The 19,035-nt window shown below is 40.3% G+C and overlaps 1 protein-coding gene across 1 annotated transcript in view; it reads right to left on the minus strand.

Annotated features, from left to right (window-relative positions):
- The window catches only part of ERN1 (endoplasmic reticulum to nucleus signaling 1), a 32,865-nt gene that overhangs the window by 13,377 nt on the left and 453 nt on the right, over window positions 1-19,035 (minus strand). Inside the window, exons 2-4 of the mRNA XM_054644792.2 lie at window positions 9,630-9,741; window positions 1,221-1,254; window positions 198-270 (exon numbers count right to left, since the gene is read on the minus strand). Of these exons, the coding sequence (XP_054500767.2) occupies window positions 198-270; window positions 1,221-1,254; window positions 9,630-9,741 (219 nt within the window). The remainder of the gene's footprint in view (window positions 1-197; window positions 271-1,220; window positions 1,255-9,629; window positions 9,742-19,035) is intronic.

Genomic DNA, 19,035 nt, shown 5'->3' on the forward strand with positions numbered 1-19,035 from the left:
ATCATTATTTTAGCAAGTTACAGAAAATTCGTACATGGGGACAAGACGTGGTGTTGATATTTTCAAGTAGAAATCCCTTCCTGACAATCTCAAGGTGGCAACATTCTTCTCTAACAAAATAAAAGTATATTTTCCTTCTGCAAAGGCATGAGGTTGACTGGGGCATTTTTTAGGAGAGAATTTAAAAACATACTTACAGTCAAGCCTTCACTGTTCTTGCCACCAAGTGTGTACAAACTGCCATCATTTGGGTCTGGAAGAAATGCTGGCCTAGGATTTAAGCAGCAATTATAAATGATTAAAATGTACTGTGCTTCTCAGACAGCAGGAAAGAAACTGTGGTCACTGCTGGCTTTACAGAGAAGTTCATCTGACATTGAATTTTTTGAAGTTTAATTTATTAACTGTGAAAATTAAAAAATATAGGGAAGTTTCAGAACTGATAAAACCTAAGACCACTAATGTATTTGAATGCACAAAGATCCAAATGTGGCAGGCAATGACTCAGGTGAAAGCTTTTAAACTTAACCTACAAGCTCTTAAATGACACAGATTTAGAACAAACCTAAACAAAGAAACAAAACCAGAGAGCATAAGGAAGGCAGGAAACAATGAAAGAGTTTCCAGAATTAAGTAAACTTGAGAGGTAAAGGGATCCCTACACCCAAACTACACAAAGACCTCCAAACAAACTCAAACCCTACTGCCTATGGTTCTATCATCAAAAAAAGAAAGAATGTCACCACTGACTTCAGAGACAAAGTTCAAGTCCCAAATTTATTAGCTAAATGTGAGGTTGCTGCAGGGAGCAATCTGAATTCACAGCTCGAGGATGTCATTTGCAGATTCTGGTTGTGGTGGTGGTTGTAGTTTCCTGTGTTTCACTGGTTTAAGTCTCTGTTTGAGGGGGATAAGTACAGAATCCAGAATCAGCCCTGGCTCTGTCACTTCCCACCTGCCACCCCTGGCACAGTTCACAGCCCTGATGTCCAAACCCAGCAAGGGCTGCAGAGAACAGGCTGCAGACAGGATGTTTCTTCTCAGCTATTGTATGTAGCTAATTCTATCCTCTTATCTGTTCCCCATGCCACCTTAAATGGCATTCTGCAAGGTGTGCAGCTTGTCTAGAACACAGATGGGTTTGGTTAAAATTAAACCAAATTTTAAGACGTCAGTGGAAATCGAACAAGCTGTAAATGAGTCAAAGGAAATAGACTTACTCTTCCACATGGATCGGCACCTGGAGGACAGGATCTGCACACACAGAAAAAGAAAAAGTCAAAATCCTAGCAGTTCAATCCCTTGAACTCACCAGATACAGGATCAAGTCAGGCCTGCAACACCTTGCTCCTTTTAGAAAGGCTGAAAGTAAACTCTCAGCAGCCTCCTCTTGTTCCTGGAACTTGGTTCATAAAATGGGAAACTACAAAGCACTTGGGAAAGTCTTCTGAAGTCCTTTGTTCAGTTTTACCAACACTAAATAGCTCAAAATTACTGAGAGCTTACAGAATCACAGGATTTTCATTCCTGATGCCAGCACCACAGAAGTATCCTGATTTATAATACCTACTCTACAATTTCCAAGACAAACGTGTGTTTATTAATGGTATACTGGCAGAAAATACCTCAGAAGGCAAGAGGATGCAATCCTCTAAGTATCTCCACTTCCACAGGGAAAATCAAACTCCACTGGAAGGAGTCTGAGTAAGAAGATGACAAATGACCAAGCAAACAGTGTTTTTCACCTCTTCTGTCTCCATGCAAACATCATGATGCAACAGGAAGGAAATGAGAACAAAAACACTGATGTTTTGACAGCCTTTGACTGGGAAACTGGCACAGGTTGTGGGCAGCCTGAGTGTCCTGGGGTATCTGCAGAGCTAAGCAAGACAAGAACAGGAAATTCAGGGCTCAGTACCCAGGGCTCACAGAGTCTGTACCACTCTGCAGGGCATGGCACCACACCAGAGCTGGCAATGGCCTGCAAGGATGACCTGGTTTACATGGATTAAAAAATCATAACCCCCCAACCAAGCAAATCCCTGGCTGCAACACAGCTGAAAGCAGCAGCCACCCAAAGAAACACATTTAATGCCAGAGACAGAAAGAAAGCAGGAGATGAGGATAACAGTACAGTTATCTTTATTTCATTGATTTCTTCTTACAACAAACACTCTCAGAGCAGCTTTGTTCAGTATATAACTACATGTAATTTTTTTCTCTTCAAGCCTAAAAAATGTTCCAGGATACACTCCCAAAGATGTCAAAATAAATTCTATTTAATTCATTGAGAACCCAAACACACATCAAAGGCCATAAGAATAATTAACATTGGAACAAAGGAGCTTAGTGACTCATCTTCTGTATCTGTCTCTACAGACCAGGCTGCTTAGTCAGACCTTTTCTTGCATCAACTACATCAAGCAATGCATTTCTATCCCTTGTGTGAAGAAACTGGTTTCAGGATATGTTGGGAGGGACGCCCCTCTCATTGATTACATGTCAATTATTTCTCAGTGTTTGCTTGAAGTATTCCACAAGCTTTATAATATCTAATACAACACATGGTGAGTTACATCATCAGCTCTCCACCCCTAGGGAAAAACAAGAAAAAAGCAATTTTTGCCCATCATATACAGTGGATTGACTTGAGCTGAGCTGCTGGGTTGAACTACTAAAGGCAAACTGAGACCAAGTTTATGGACTCAGGGTATCCCTAAATCTGGGTGAAATGACCTAAAAGAAGAGAGACATTAAAATCCAAAGGCAAGAGGTTTTGTAATCACAAATGCTTCATGGGAAGGGAATGCTCAGTTTTGTGAAAGAAACAGCACCATGAATCAGAACAAGTGACACCTGGCTCAGAACAAGCACCACCTGGCTCAGTTAAGTAAGATTTAATGCAAATGCTACAAGCATTGCTAAAGGCAAAAGCCAAATAAACTTTGTAAGTCTCTTGAAGAACTGATTACACAGAGAGTGTCTTACATGGTAAGAAAATAAACTCTCACCTGTGGTGCCAGTGATTATTGTGAGACAACAGCAGCTCCACCAGCAGCACTGGGGCAACTCCTTCCTATTCCTAAAAATGCCCTCAAATGATCACTAGGAGTAACAAAGCTGCACAACCTCTTTTTGAAGTGACTGCATATTTATTATTTCATTGTTAACAATGCAGATTTTCTATAAAATCACTTTCTAGTCAACCTGGGCTAAAGTTAAGACTAACTAACATAAATAGATTATTGTCAGAATAATCTTCAGAAACTTTTAATTTTAATTAGAGGACTATTTCTTCTCTGAATTAAATGGTGGTGTGAAGTTGTTAGATGAAATTACAGTGTAAAACTACTACAATCTGAATAAATCTCCAACTTTGCTAACTGCACTGTTAGTGGCAGGACACCTCAGCAGCCCAGCACAGACTGGGATTGCCTCAAATATCTCAGTATTTCAGGGGCTTTTCAAACACTGCCCAGGAAAACCTGAACAATTACAGGAAATTTCAAAGTAGATTATGTCTTCTAGCAACTGATCCTGGTTTGTCCTTGACATTTGCAGGAGAGCCTGGTTAGTAATGCTTCCCTAGAGCTCCTTCTCTCTCCTGAAAATACAGTGGGGAGTAGTAATACAGCAAAACATTTTTGGGCCAATAGCTTGGTTTTATTTAATTTTCTAAAACTGGGCAATCTATTTTTATCAACCAAAATAAAGCACTCCCCTCTGCTCCAGTTAAAGATCTGAGAATTTTTGCATGGTTTTATTGACCACACAGTATCACAACAGTGAAAGGACACACACACACACATCTCTATGTGCAATGATTATTTGCATTGAGCTTTTGTCCCTCAGCTTATATTTCTGAAAGCTGTTGGGAAAATGTCACTTAAAGCAGTTTCCAATGTCATCAATCAATGTCTTCTACACTTTAATAAACAATGCCAGAAGTCTCATGAATGTCTCTATGTTTTGCAGTGTTTTTCTGAAGCACTGCTGCGTATCAGATGACATGAAGGATTCTTATGGCAAATCTCAAGATATTCAGTGTGTACAGAAGCATCATTGTCATGAAAGTCCTTGAACTTCTCTTTAGTACCATGTCTTCAACATCATGTTCTTCTTCAGAAATGAAAAAATTCCTGCTTTTACTTGATTTCTTAGTAACTGAAACTCGATTTATGAGCAAAGATAAAAAAGTGGTAGATAGAACAGATTAAGAATTTATGACAAAGCAGCAACAATTTTTTAGGTACTTATTGGCACATGAGCCAAAACACTGATTATTCTGATGGCTTCCTGCACACTGAAGTGTTGTGTGTGAATTGTTAGAAAGCATTTATGGATTTCTGATTGATTTCCCCACATGAGGCTCTTCACAAGGATGAAGGAATTAGTTTTCTAAAGTGAAAGGAATGCTCCTGTCACTACTAGCACCATCCACCTGGAAAGACAGACTGTGGAAAGCCATTTTTCTACATTTTTAGTTACTGAGGTGATGTAAATTTTCTCATTTTCTTAACACTTTTATGATCTTGAACCCAGGTTGTGGCTCTGCAGAGACAGATCCTTTGAAGACAGACAATAAACTCTTCACATTCACTTTCGTGTGTTTTGGGACCTGTTCCAACCTCTATTTCAAAGTTTGTTTTGAAATAAGAACTTGCTCTGAGCTAAAAAGAGAATCTCAAGGTGAATTAATTGTTGCCAGTTCTTACAATAGTTTTCATGTGCTTGAACACAGAGCAGTAAAAGAGTGAGCCCTCTTGTGACTGAAGGCACCTTGTGCTCCACAAGGGCTCAAACAGAAAAAGCTCTTGCAAAAGTCAGAGTACTGAGTCCTCCTCTGCAGCTGCTCCCCACTCAAGTGTTGACATGCTGGGACTGCTCCACCTCACTTTCAAAACTGCCTGGCCTGCAGCTCCCTGTAGCTGGGAAAGTCCCTCTAACAGGCCTGATCTGCTCCAATACCAACAGCAGCAGTGACAACCACTGAACAAGGCAGAACTATTCTGTACTGGAATAAAAGCTGGACAGAAAATGTGATAAAACTGAAAAATACATCTCCCTCTCCTCAAGCTTCCATCCATGTAGCAGGGAAAAGCCAAATTCTTGCAAGGTCCTACAGAAAGCTTTTTCCACTTTCTATACTAAGAAAACAAATGTCAAAACAACTCTGGAGCATGGTGGGGGTGAGTTAGGAAGCAGGACACCATTCTGTAAATATCTCCAGTGCTGGAGAGAAGACTGAGTTTTCTATAGATATTTCCAATGGTTTCCAATTTTTTTTTTCCTGCAGCCTCCACTAAGACAGATTATGTTACTGATTCCTACATTAAAAACCTGCAATTCAGCACACACAAGCTTTAGCTTCCTGAACTGGTAACACAGCCTCTATTAGCAAAAAGTTGTAAAATAACCTTGTTAAGAAAAATAATTAAAATGAGATTGATCCTACATTATAAAGATTTATTCTAGAACTCCAAGTGTTTGTTTACAAGTACAGCAGTTATTAGAAATCTGTTAACATAATGTCTGCCCAGTAATTTGGTAAATTATTTGGCTCTATTCCACTTCCCCAAAACGAACATTTTGACCTGGCAGCAGGCAGATGTCCCAATCCAGCTTTGGTTGCATCATGGCCAGAATATATTTGTGAGTGGGCAGAAGTGTGTAACACATTTCAGATGGTTCTGACCCACACTTTGCATACATATATGGAAAAAAGCCTTATGAAACTGTACCCATACACTAAATAGAATGCATTTGACTTTTCTCCATATTTCACAAATAATGTAAAAAAATTAAGATAAATTTGCCTTTTGCCCAAACTCTGAGCATTTTTAACATACAAGATAAAGATAAAGATAAAGATAAAGTTGCATGTTGACATCACTGTAATGTGCCCTTAGAGCCAATGACTGGAAAGGAGAAGTGGGAGGCTGAAACAGTGACTAAGTCACTGCCCCACTGGGATGAGCTGGAAAAACGGTTTCCTGCCCTGAGGCCCTACCACAAGGTTTGGGCTAACGGGCCAATTTAAACCCATCCTCATCTGCTGTGCAGGGACTGCAAGTGAGGCTAGAGACACAAAGTGTGCTCTGAAATTTGCTGACAACAGTACTGTTCTACAACTGTTTTGTTTTGACAATCCTTATTAAGGTACAACTATGCACAAAGATATTATTTCTTGTGTGGGAAAAGCCACTGTTACTAAAGCAGGACCTACAGACCTCAGACTTGCTCTTTAAAATCTGTATATTGGATCCCATAGATAGATAGATAGAATCTTCATCCCTTTGTCTTATCATAAGAGCCCTCTAAAATCTACAGGTTATGAGTGAGGTGTTGGAAATCAAAACCTTTTAAATTGATTGTGGACCATCATTTTTTGACTGCTAGAAAGAACTGAAGATCATAACAAAATTTCTACTGGCTCTAAATGGGGATCCAAATCTGCACATATTAAATGTTTTTCTGGCAAAATACTTTGAATTAGTTCTTAAGGGAAAGCTTTTAAGGAGCTGGTGAATGAAAAAAAAAAAAAAGAGAGATCCTTTGAACAATGTAAGAGGACAGAGAGAAGAGAGGAACACCCTGCCCAAGAGTACAGCTTGAAACACTGCAGCCTTAGCATCTCAAATTCAATCTTGTGTTCAATAAACCCAGCTCTTGAGTTAACAGAGACATACAAGGTGAGTTTTACAAAGATGGGAGGGAACAGCATAGTCTTAAAATCACAGTCTTAAAGCTCACACTGATACCAGAACTGTGAAATGAAGTCTGACAGGAAGGAGGAAAGCTTTCTCCAGATTCTGCCTTGCCAACAGGTTCTCATGACCATCTCTTTCTCTGTCCACTTGCATTGAAACACAAATCTGAAGTGCTGCACCTCTGTACCTTTCAAAGAGGTCTGCAGGAGATGACAGCAGTTGTTTTATTTCCATCAGTTTTGGGAAAGAGGTTTCATCCTAAGGAACCTTAAAAAGGATGCTGAGTAAGTACCTTGCTAGTGGCAAGTGCAGAAAATGTGGGAGCCTACAGGAGCCTGTCCCACTGTCACTCAGGGCTGACAGCTCCTTGTATTGATCAGGGGTGGCACCAAGAGAAATGTGAAATGTGCTGTGAAATGTGAGCCACAGCCTTTCCAACGGGTGCCTTCAACAGCAGCTCTTTGTGTGGGGTCACAGCACAAGCAGAGGAATTACAGGGGAGGAGGTACATGGGTTTTTCTCTAAACTTTCCAACCATTTGCCAGCTTTCCAAGGCCCAGGAAATGAGCAGCAGGAGCTACCTGCTCACTGAAAAATCCTGAGAGCTGCCAGAGAACAAGACCCATTGAAGCCAAAAGGAAATGAAGATTTTAAGCACCCTCAACAAGTCCACAGTCTCATCACATATAACTGCAGGGACACAGCTTATTTCTGGCAGTGGAAAGTCCTATTCCTAACTGACCTAATTTTTTCCTGCTTTATGGGCAGCACAATTATTCTGACTGCCTTTCTTGCCAGCACTGCATGAAGGAAGGAAACCCAAACATGTTATTGTGGTGATAATCATTGGCTCATTTACTCCACACACCTAAGATAAGCTTCAGTGCTAAATGAAAACAAGCCACACATAGCAAGATATTCATGTTTGTTTAAGCACTGCCTGATAATGAACATGGCCTTGTTTTTTTTTTCCCTAATGAAAATAAAATGTACCTGAATTGCCCTTTGTTAAATACCTTGCTGCTCAAGTGCAGTAATAAAATGTTCCCTTCCTGGTGAGTGCCTCTGCAGTGCTCCAGGTGACCTCCACAACTTCTCAAAGCACCTGAGCTACGACACATGGCTTATCTGCTGTAATCAGGGTAAAATGGCACCTGCAAGAGCACGGCTTGCAGTGCAGGCCAGGCAGTCTCTGTTACAGCACCAGCATGTTGCTGACAGGCAGTGCACCCAACTACTGTGTTTATTCACTAATATTAATAATGAATTCTGCACTATTAGGTCTCTCCAGGGCTTCAGCAGAGAAAGCTGAATGGGCTTTCATTTGTTTCCAACACTGTCTTGTCTGTTGGGCCTCCCACCCACAGGGTGACCACCAACAAATACAGATTTGCAAAAATAAATAAACCCCCTCCCATTACAAATTCAGTCACCAATTTATATATAGGCCCTTGTTCCATGTCCACTTAACTCAGTTAACTCAGGAGGTACCTTGGAGCACTGATACCTCCCACTAATTCTTCTTTCATTGACCCCTGTGTGTTGCCCTATTACACAGAAATAAACTAAGGAGCAATAAGTGCTTTGCAAAAATTGAGGGAGCACAATTTTAAGATGCAGAAGTTAGCAGCAGAGAGGAAACAAGATGTTCCATAAAACCAGATTATCCAGTCTGGCAGTTCTACAGAACCAACAAGAGTTTTGCAACAATTCTTTTTTAAACAAGGGAAGTTCCTTGAGCAACACACTCTGATCCAGATCTTTTTTGTTACCAAAGTGTGTTCATTTCTTCTTCAAAAAACCTCTTGCCACTTATAAAGTGTGGCTGCAAAGCAATGCCAGTTGTGATACCCTTCTAGACTAGCACTGGGCAGGGTATGTTTGTGTCACTGGAATGACAAAGAGACCAGCAAGTTCTTCTTAGCCTACAGCAGCACTAAATTGGGAAGCTGACAACCTGCTTTTAGGCAGGGCTGTTCAGGAAAAGGAGGGGCTAAATTTAAACTGGAGATGGGAGAAGACCAAGATGCTTCAAGAAAACACTTGGCTTAGCCCCTTCTACTCTAAGAGCTACAAAAGCCTTTTTTGCTCATTTAAAAAGTTAACTTTTTGTCTGATAGATCTGCTTTCAAATACAAATGCCTTTACAAAGAACAACAACTGGTTGGTACTGCAGACACCAGATAGGCACGATCCATTTCCCACTACTTCAGCTCACCTACTAAACTGACAGGTTTAAAAACAGAGGACAGAATGATGCTGTCACTGACTCCTTCCACTTGACCCTTTAGTTTATTTCCAGAAGTGAAGGTGTTACTATCACCTCTGCCATACATAATCACAGAGCTAGTTCTGCTCTGTCTTGATGAAAAATTACAATTAAAATTACAAAATTACTTCCAGTCACTGAACAATGTTAAATTACTTTATACAAGTGCAGCTCTTTTATTTAAAAGACTGTGTGTTCCTAAACATCTGTTATAGAAAAATCCCTGAGGTTTGCACAATATGCACTGCACCAGAGAATGTGGGGTATTCCAGAGACAGAATCCTGCAATCCCTTTGCCATCAGTTCCACAAGCTGACACATCTGTTCTGTTCTATGCTTGCTTATATTGCAGTCATTCCCATAAAACATGACACCTACCAATTATACCACCACACCTTAAATATCCAGGGGAAAAAACCAACCAAACAAAACCCCCAAAACCCTAAAAACACCTCACATGGAAAATACCTACAAGTGAAATTATGAAGATGAACATGACTCTAGAAACACTGTAGCTTAATTCTGGAACAAGAGCAAAATTAAAAAAGAAAAGAGAGTATTTTCCAGATCTTACAACAGCTGGAATTGCCAATTAATTGGACTGTTATTTCTGCTATTGAGTAGAGGGCATCAGGACACCTCCTGCTCACCTTCTTTTAAAGTCCACTTGATTGCTCCTGTCCTCTTGCTGACAGCATGCAAACTTCCATCCAGTGTTGAAACAAACAACAGTGTTTCTGGCACAGTTACTGAGCTGCTGTTCTGGAAAAGAAAAACCAATAGGATGAGTATGATTATTTACTCCAGAGTTTACTCATAACTGTCAGATAGTACATGGGCTAGAACATCCCTTCTTTTAAATGGACAGACTGAACAATTTTCTTGCCCCTTTGAATTCAGTGATTTTTGGTTTAGTTAATTTGCTGTTAACACTGCAGATGTTACTGTGCTAAGTTCCTCTAGAAACAGACTGGGACATGCTTTAACTCCACCTCCATTTTCAATTTGATATCAAATCTTCTTGCACTAGAACTAGGAGAGACCAGAGGCAGGGCTGATCTAGGAAGGGACTGACAAAAAGAGCATGCAGTAAGTTATGAAGAGTGAGGAAGTTCAGAGCAGCTCAGAGAAGCCCCATGGCAATGCCAAAGGCATTCTCCTCCCAGGCACACAGAACCTGGGTCAGTCCTCTAGAAATGAAGGGACATTGGCTGGGTGGAACCTGGAGAAATACAGTGACCAATAGTCACTGTGGCTGACAGATGGAGCTGCAAGCACTGTCAGCTGCCTCTGAGAAAGGGCAAAATATTCAGGAGAGATGCAGTTTAAAGGCTGGAGAAGATCCATCCTGGTAAATCTTTTAATTGTGGTTTTATACCTCATGTGTCCCAATAGTGCCTTTCTGCAGTACAGAGTAAATAACACTGTTAAGGAATGGGACCCAGAAGCATGGGCACATCCTCAGGGATCTCTGAGAGAGCAGCTGGCTGCAGGGCTCAAGCCTCCATTTCCCACTGCCATCCATTCTGCCCTGGGGAGCAGTTTGGTGCCACTGTCCTTCCTCCAGCCCAAGCAGGTTTTGAGCTTGGCCCTTGTAGGAAAAGGAACTTTATTAAAAGGGCATCCCACAAACACCAAGGACTCAGAACTGTGCAATTATTGTGGGAACTGAGACTAAATCCAAGGTGTTCCATCACACAAAGCAGAGCAAACATGTTAATTTAATGCTTGCTCTTCTCTTCCTGCCTAAAGATGATCCCAGACACCCTAAGATTGACCCATTTCTGTTTTCCAGGGCTCAAGTTTTTGCTCAAGTAACTTTTCACTTGCAGGCTGTATCTGCATTGCTCATCTGTGTGACACCTGCCACGTTTCAAAGTTTCACAATTAAATATAGCTCTTAATCTACCACACAAAATGAAAATGTATTCATTTTACATAATTAATGTCTTCAATGACTTATTGTAAAAAACAATTACTGGTCACGTTAGAATTACTGCAAAGCAAAATACTTAATTGCCAAATTCAAATACAAGGAATAACTTTCTTTGAACAGCTATACATTTTAGTGCAATCCAACTAAAGCATTACACTTTCAGACAAAGCACAGAGCTAAAAGGATAATATAACAGTGCTAACTAGCCAACACTCAGGTTGCACCTATAAATATTGTACAAGCTTCTTTGCAGTTATAATCAGCTGGAGCACACAACTGTAAAACACACAGTGCAGAAAAAAATGGAAGTACAAGTCAACAGTATACCAACCATAGATCAGAAATAATTGCTGGAAGGCCAGAAAAAATGGGAGAAGTATCTTAACACATAAATATAATATTCATTACATGACATTGTTAAATTATGCAGGCTGCACAGCCATCTGCACTTAGATAAAATGTTTACATCTGGGATTAAACTTGGCAGTGTTTGTTCAAACAGGGACAGTGCATAACAGTAGCCCTATAAAAAAAGCACCTCAAGATGTTACTGATCAGAACTGAACTCACAGTACCTTTCAAGCCTAACAACCTGATGGAGTGTAAGAGCAGGGGGGCTCTGATGTAAAGTGAGGAGATCTCAGTCATCTGTATTATTACTTTTGTTAAACTATCATAGCCACTGTATCAAAGTAATTAATGAAAATTTTGTCCCCTAGGTACCACTTCATTTGTACCCAAAACTACACTTAGGATGGTGTACTTGATTAATCACCATTAGTCCAGTCTTCCTTAAACCAGCATTTAAAAAGCCAGAGTCACTAATTCTGCAGTGAGGGGAGAAGACACAGCCCATGCTCCACTATCACAACCCCTCAGGGCTGAAAACCATCCAGTTGTGAGGCTCAGTTTAGTAAACACAGTGAAACTGCACCTAGAGTGAAACAGTAAACTGAGCAAGAAAATACAACTGTTAAAGACAGGAAATTAAAACTATTCGAGTTCCTTTAAATTGCAGGTGGGAATTTGACACCCAGAAAGTAATGACTAGTGTTGAAGTTTAGTTGCAACTAAAATACAACATACAGCAAATCCACAACATTGTCTGCATATACAGGGTAAGATTGGTTTTCTAGGCTACTTCTTATTCTCTGTACAAGTCTTATCTTTTATCTTATCTTACAGCATCAGTATATTCTTCATAAACCATGCTCTCTTCCTGTCTTCTGATTAAGAAATAAATACATGTAACATTTTCACTAAACATCTGCCTGTAAAATAACCACCATGAGTATGGTTGGGTATCACATATCAGGAATACACAGTGTATAGAACTTTATTTGTTGTAGATTGTAGATTTAACACTTTCATATTTAACATTTGAATATTTATTTATTTATTGGGCCATCAAGGATACAGAGATTAAGGAATTAAATGTGAGCTCTGAAACTCTGATCAAAACATCAGTAACCAGTATTATCTTCCAGATTGTTGGTGTTTTAGCAGATTCCTAGGACTTGGGACCAAATAGAAAGTGCAAACATGCAAAGGGTTCCTCTGCACACTGCACTCAGAGCAGGAAAACATTTCTGTGCTTCCCTCCAGTCACAAGCTGAACAACAGAGAAAGAAAACCATAGCTGAAGAAGTGTTCCTGCAAGTTTCAGTGGAAAACCAAATGAACACCTGGCTGTTGCCTAGGCAGTTCTAGACAGTTCTCAGAAAGTTCTTAGACATGACCAAATCATGAAATCCCAACAGCTTTTTCTAAGCTTTTCAGTGTAAGACCCTTGGCGTGGGAGGGGAGAAGCACCACTTCCAGCTACCATCCCATGGTGTCTGGCATGGTGAACAGGGAGATGTGCACTCTCCTGGGGTGGCAAGGACTTGTGGCATGGTGAACAGGGAGATGTGCACTCTCCTGGGGTGCCATGGACTTGTGGCATGGTGAACAGGGAGATGTGCACTCTCCTGGGGTGCCATGGACTTGTGGCATGCTGAACAGGGAGATGTGCACTTTCCTGGGGTGCCATGGACTTGTGGCATGGTGAACAGGGAGATGTGCACTTTCCTGGGGTGCCATGGACTTGTGGCATGGTGAACAGGTGCCTGGCATGGTGAACAGGGAGATGTGCACTCTCCTGGGGTGGCAAGGACTTGTGGCATGGTGAACAGGGAGATGTGCACTCTCCTGGGGTGGCAAGGACTTGTGGCATGGTGAACAGGTGTCTGGCATGGTGAACAGGGAGATGTGCACTTTCCTGGGGTGCCATGGACTTGTGGCATGGTGAACAGGGAGATGTGCACTCTCCTGGGGTGGGAAGGACTTGTGGCATGGTGAACAGGGAGATGTGCACTCTCCTGGGGTGCCATGGACTTGTGGCATGGTGAACAGGGAGATGTGCACTCTCCTGGGGTGGGAAGGACTTGTGGCATGGTGAACAGGGAGATGTGCACTCTCCTGGGGTGCCATGGACTTGTGGCATGGTGAACAGGGAGATGTGCACTCTCCTGGGGTGCCATGGACTTGTGGCATTCACAGGCACCACGGGAACAGCACCCTGGAAGAGCCATCAGGTGTCTCCAGCCAGGGAAGCCACCTGCCCTGGGCCCAGTTCTGCTCCCTGGGAGAGAAACCAGCACTGCAGCCCTGGGGTTCCTGTGATGAGGAGATCCTGCCACATGCATCATCTCCCTGTAAAAGTCACAGCTTTTCTGATGGTCTTCCTCAAAGCCCTTCCCCCCACCAGCTCAGGTCTGTGTTTAAGTTTCACTTCTTCTGAAGGGCTTTCTTATATTCAGCTATCAAAGTCACATTGATGTGGTCACTGCAACCCTGTGTGTTGAAGATAACATCTCCTTTGGGGGAAAGACTGAATATAGGGCAGATTTCATTAGTTCTTCCCTTACTTCTAAATTTGTATTTGAACACAGATGAAATACATAAAATGCCATTATTAAAATCATCCATTCACTCATAATTTTCAAAGCACATGATACCATGCAGTTGACATTACCCAGCTCAGTAGCACACTGACCCTGGTGGAGCATTTGACGTAAATTTTAAAAAATCCCAATGACTCTGGAGATTTTGCTATGCAATATTGCTCATTTATTTTGCTCAGCATCTACAGTAATCACTTGGGGAAGGCTAGGGAGTTAGTATAATATGGAAACAAGGCTTTATTCTTTGAAATTTTATCAAGTGATAGAAAATTGAACAGATTATTTAAATAATTACTTGTGTTTCACCCAGACTGAAAAATTAAAAATACTTTCTCTTGGTTTTATTTGTGACTTTTATCAGTGGCTAGAGACTGAAGTATCAAAGTTGCAAATATTGAATAGATTTTATTTTGAACACAAAGCTTTGTAATTAATTTATTAATGGATTAATTAAAGCCTGGGATAAACACTGCAATTAAAAACTACAAAAATTATAAAAATCTGTATGTACAAGACACACCTGCTTTCATTTTTCTGTGAAATATGTAAGAGCTTTCTCCACCACAGAAAGACATCATAATCTCAGTGCAGAGACAGACTCTATAATAACACAGATCCTGTCCTCCCTCCCTGCAAGGGTGAGGTCCCAACTGTTGTGATGCAATGCAAATTCTTAAGAGACTTTTACCTCATATTGCAGTTCTATTTCTAGGAAGATACATCAACTGACTCCAAGAAAAATATGTCAGGACATGAAGCAACTAAGCAAAAATAACTTCATTTAGTGAACAAAGAAAATGAGACGGAAGGAAAACCTGGTTTGGTTCCTTCTTTCATTTCATCTAAAATTGCAACATCTATTTTAACACCTACCCTCTTTGGAATTCAGTAAGAGCTTCTCTGCCTTGACAGTCTGTACTCATAACAATCTTCCACATCAACAGTGATAAAAGGTTAACAATTTACCATAATTTGAAATTACACGGGTACTGCTTTAGAATTAATTTTAATAATTCAAAAGAGAAAATTTCAAGCTCTCATTGGATTCAAATATGACAAAAGTTTTAAAGCTGACTGCTAATAACCCATAACAGTCTAAAATTTGTGACTAAGCAGAAACCAGCATTTTTAAGCTAGAATAGAAATATACTATCTAAGAGAAAAAGAAATGATATATACTAGTTAAGGTCTCCCATAAGAATCTTCCCCTCAGTCCAGATCTACCATATCTTTAGATAAAATGTTTTAGAAATCCAAGTAACAAAATGACTCAAAACAATTCTGAAGGACCTGGCAGTCAAGTGAAGGTCAGTGAAAGCTGTAGAACAAGTTCTGGTGTGTGTGTGGTGCACTTCAGTGTCAAGGGTGAGAACATCTTCTTTCACCCCAATAGCTCCGATTTTTCTAAGGGTTAGCAAAGCTATGGCTTAGTTTGTTTTATTGTGTTAGAAGAAAACAGATTCCCATGGCAATAATTTTTTTATTAATTCATGTGCTTAAAACCACCATTTTTGAACCGAAGGCCACCAGGAAGGCACAAATCACACTGAAGTCAGTGGGACAAGCAGACAGACAACCAGGCCACTGAGCTCCTTGAGGTCACAGCTCTGCAAACTAGAAATACATTTTGCTGTGGGGGTGATACCACAAGAGGTTCTTCAAGTATGAATAAAGAACAGGAAAACACTTCCCAGTGAGCCCGGATGGGTGACAGTGTGTGCTGATTTCAAGAGCTGTTACTGATTTCATAGAAATAGTTGTGTGCTCACTAGTAAAGAAAACCGTGCCATGTCTTAGCAGGGAAATAATTTTCTTTTCTGAGTCTGAAGTAGGAATACATATGCACCAAACTTAATGTGTTGGATGGATGATAAATGATGGATGCTGTGCTAACTATAACAGACCTCTAATGCCTTGGATAATGCCTGGCTTACCAAACCAAAATGTTGACAAGATACAAATTATCACTCAAGGAAAAAAAAAACCAACCTGATATTCCTCACTCCATACTTAGCCTCATAAACATCAGGCTGTGCATTCCCATTTTACTCAAAAACTATTAAAAACCAGCCTCAGCACTGACAGCACCAGACACTATCCTCACAAGAACAAAAGGCCTATACCATAATTGATGCTACTGGAACCACAGCTGCTAAACCAATAAGGACGCAAAGCAAAATATTTTTAGACATTAGCACACACTGCAAGCACTTGGCATATTCATCACAGATAGCCTGTGAATCATTACCCTGGTTTTGACAGCTATCTCATTACACTGCCAGGCTACAGGCTAAAACTCCCTGTGCATGAGAACACCAGGCCATGAAGAAAGTCTTTGTAAAATTCAGTAAACTACTGGGGGGAGTTTTCCAGTATAACTAATAATGAAGTTAAGATACGAAAGAGAGTTGACAAAAATATGTTTTATCTTCTTTAGAAAGTGAAATCAAATCTGCAGATCTTTTAATCTTTAACTGAATTCTAACATATCTTTGTTAGGCATTTCTCATCACGCTGTAACCCAGTTCAGTGAGTTCTCATCCATACACCCATTCATACACCCACCCCTCCATGCAATGGAAAAACTGAGCAGTACAGGAGATCCACTCCAACTGTTCCTGCCTGGACTCACCTTGGAGTGGTCTCACCAGCTGAGCTTTCACATTTGATTCTCTGTATAGAACCCAAATGTATTTCAATAGCCACAAGAACACCAACAACCCAAATGACAGCAGAGTTATGAACACATCAAATTATACTCCAGGACAGAGTTGTCCATGATAATTTAGGTGTGCAAGACAAATATACATTTCCTTCCCCCACCAAAAAAACCTCTAAACCCTATTATACTATTTTTTGAGCAACTAAGGAGATCTGCAACTCAAAAAAATATTAATTAACTCAGTGCTTGAATATGTCCTCTGTAAACCTTCTGCTGTCTCACATGGGTTTTCACACCTATCAGTTCTCTGGCCAAACACCTCATGCTGAGATAAAGAACACACCAGAAGAAACAACACCTGGCTGAGGCCGGGCTTTTTCCATGTCAGGTGCTGCCTACACGGTGTAAGCCAGCACTGAAACCCGTCCCACCGGCTGCAGGAGGGGACAGAGCCATGCTCCAAATGCCACTTTAATCCCAGAGACGTTGGTATTCTTCAGTTGCACTGACTCCACAAACAAACACAGTTGGGAACATCCCAGGGCTCATAAAAACAAGGGATTTCTCATTCTAAAGAGAGCTGTAAATCATTACTGTATAATATTGATGGCAACAGTAATTTACTGACAGCTCTACTGCATTTCTCATTGTTCTATCTGAGATTTCACCTTTTTAATGTGCTCCCATTCATTGGAGGGCAGTTCCAAGAGCTGTAAACTGTGTCACCCAAACAGCAAAAACAGCATTTTCCTGTCTGTAAAGAAGAGTCAGGAAAGGAAGACCTTTATGAACTTATACAAACTAAAAAAGCAATATTAGAGGTGGGATATTAGGTAACAAAGAGTACATTTATCAGCCAAAGAATTTACAGAACAGCAGATCACCACCACTACTCTTAAAAGAAATCTACAGAAAAAACAATCTGCAAAATCTTTAGGCAACCTCATGTTTTCAAGTTACCTCAACACTGAAATTGTATGCCAGTCTTTCTCATGGGAGTTCATTATTCAAGTGACATGAATAGTTTTAAATAAGCCTCCACAGTTAAATGGGTTATTCACAGGTGAGATGACTGGGACTAAGTTCACAGGAATGAAAACTAATTCCAAAAAGCACCTGAACTACAGAATAGATTTCAACTTGGAGGTCATGGTGAGGATCTACAGCTTGCAGAGCAAAAAGACCAGGGTAAGAGCCAAGAAAAGGAACAGAAATGGAGAACTCAGACACTGATCTGAGGTGAGATGGCAGAGCAGGGAAACCAAGGGAAAAGGGAAATCTAGAGAAAAGATGGGCTGAATTCTACCAGGATATGAGTCCAGTCTCTTGTGATTATGCAAGTAAAATTATATAAAATTTAGCAATAATCTGTTGATTTCAAAACTATTTTAGGTATTTAAAAATATTTCTTAATGTTTTTATTCAGGGCTGTTTTTAAAACTCAGTGAGTTGCAAATCAGTATTTTCCTTGCAAAATCTGAAACCCAAACCTGTGAGCACCTGAGAAGACCTTAGTCCAGCCTTACAGGCCAGTCTAAGACAAACACATTAGCACTCTACAATAAAGATTGTAAAGTAATTTTTGTTGACAGCCTGCATTAATTTTTCCCAGTTTCCTAATGAAGTAACAAGACTAGGTATGTTGCCAGCTTAACTGCTAATGTGTTTACTTTACTTCTAAAGAAGGGGAGTGGAGTTATTATATCGCAGGTGAAAACCAAAACCTTCAGCTTTGCTTAACCTGAACTAGAACCCCATATATTACAGCAGCTTTTTCAGGTAACAATGAACAATCCATCAAAGAACAGAACCTAAAGCTTTCTTGTGCTACATGTGACTATAATGGAAACAGTGAATGCCAGATGGCCTTTTCATTGTCTCCTGATCTGGAGAACCTGCTAACAAGCACACCTTTCAGAAGTGAATATTTGAAGTTAGCTATCCATCTGAGTACACACACAGCACTGTAAAGTACACTGTTTAAAATTATTACCTCTGTAAAAATAATCTGCTCAGCACTCCATCTGCTTTGCACCAGTTTCCCTATTCCATGCACTTTTATTGCTCCACCTATTGCAATACCTTATAACCAACCTGGTTATTTCTTAAGAGGTTTCGTAGGGCAGTGACTCGTGCACTTTGTCTTCCACCTTGGAATTTAAAACTGTGGATTTGGATCCCAACCAACCACATGTATGTTAATGTATATTGCTGCATTTGCTCTGGAAACAGAATGATCAAAATGCCAAGACGGTATAGAAGGTATGTAGGCAGTCACACGTATTTGGTTTTCAATACATATCAATACAATGTATGGGTTTTTTTCCAGAAAAAAAACAAAACCCCATACTGATTAAGGGACAGAGCAGACTTTCTAGTATGTCTCACTGGTTCCCGACACATCTACATAGTTTCAGTTTACAAAAGTTTCTTTGTACTACTGTTTCAAAAGTTTTTCTGTGCTACTTTTTACAACTGTCTCGTGGGAAATGAACTGTTATTTTCATATTGCG

Source organism: Agelaius phoeniceus, chromosome 19 (genome assembly GCF_051311805.1).
Source record: "Agelaius phoeniceus isolate bAgePho1 chromosome 19, bAgePho1.hap1, whole genome shotgun sequence".
NCBI lineage: Eukaryota > Metazoa > Chordata > Aves > Passeriformes > Icteridae > Agelaius > Agelaius phoeniceus.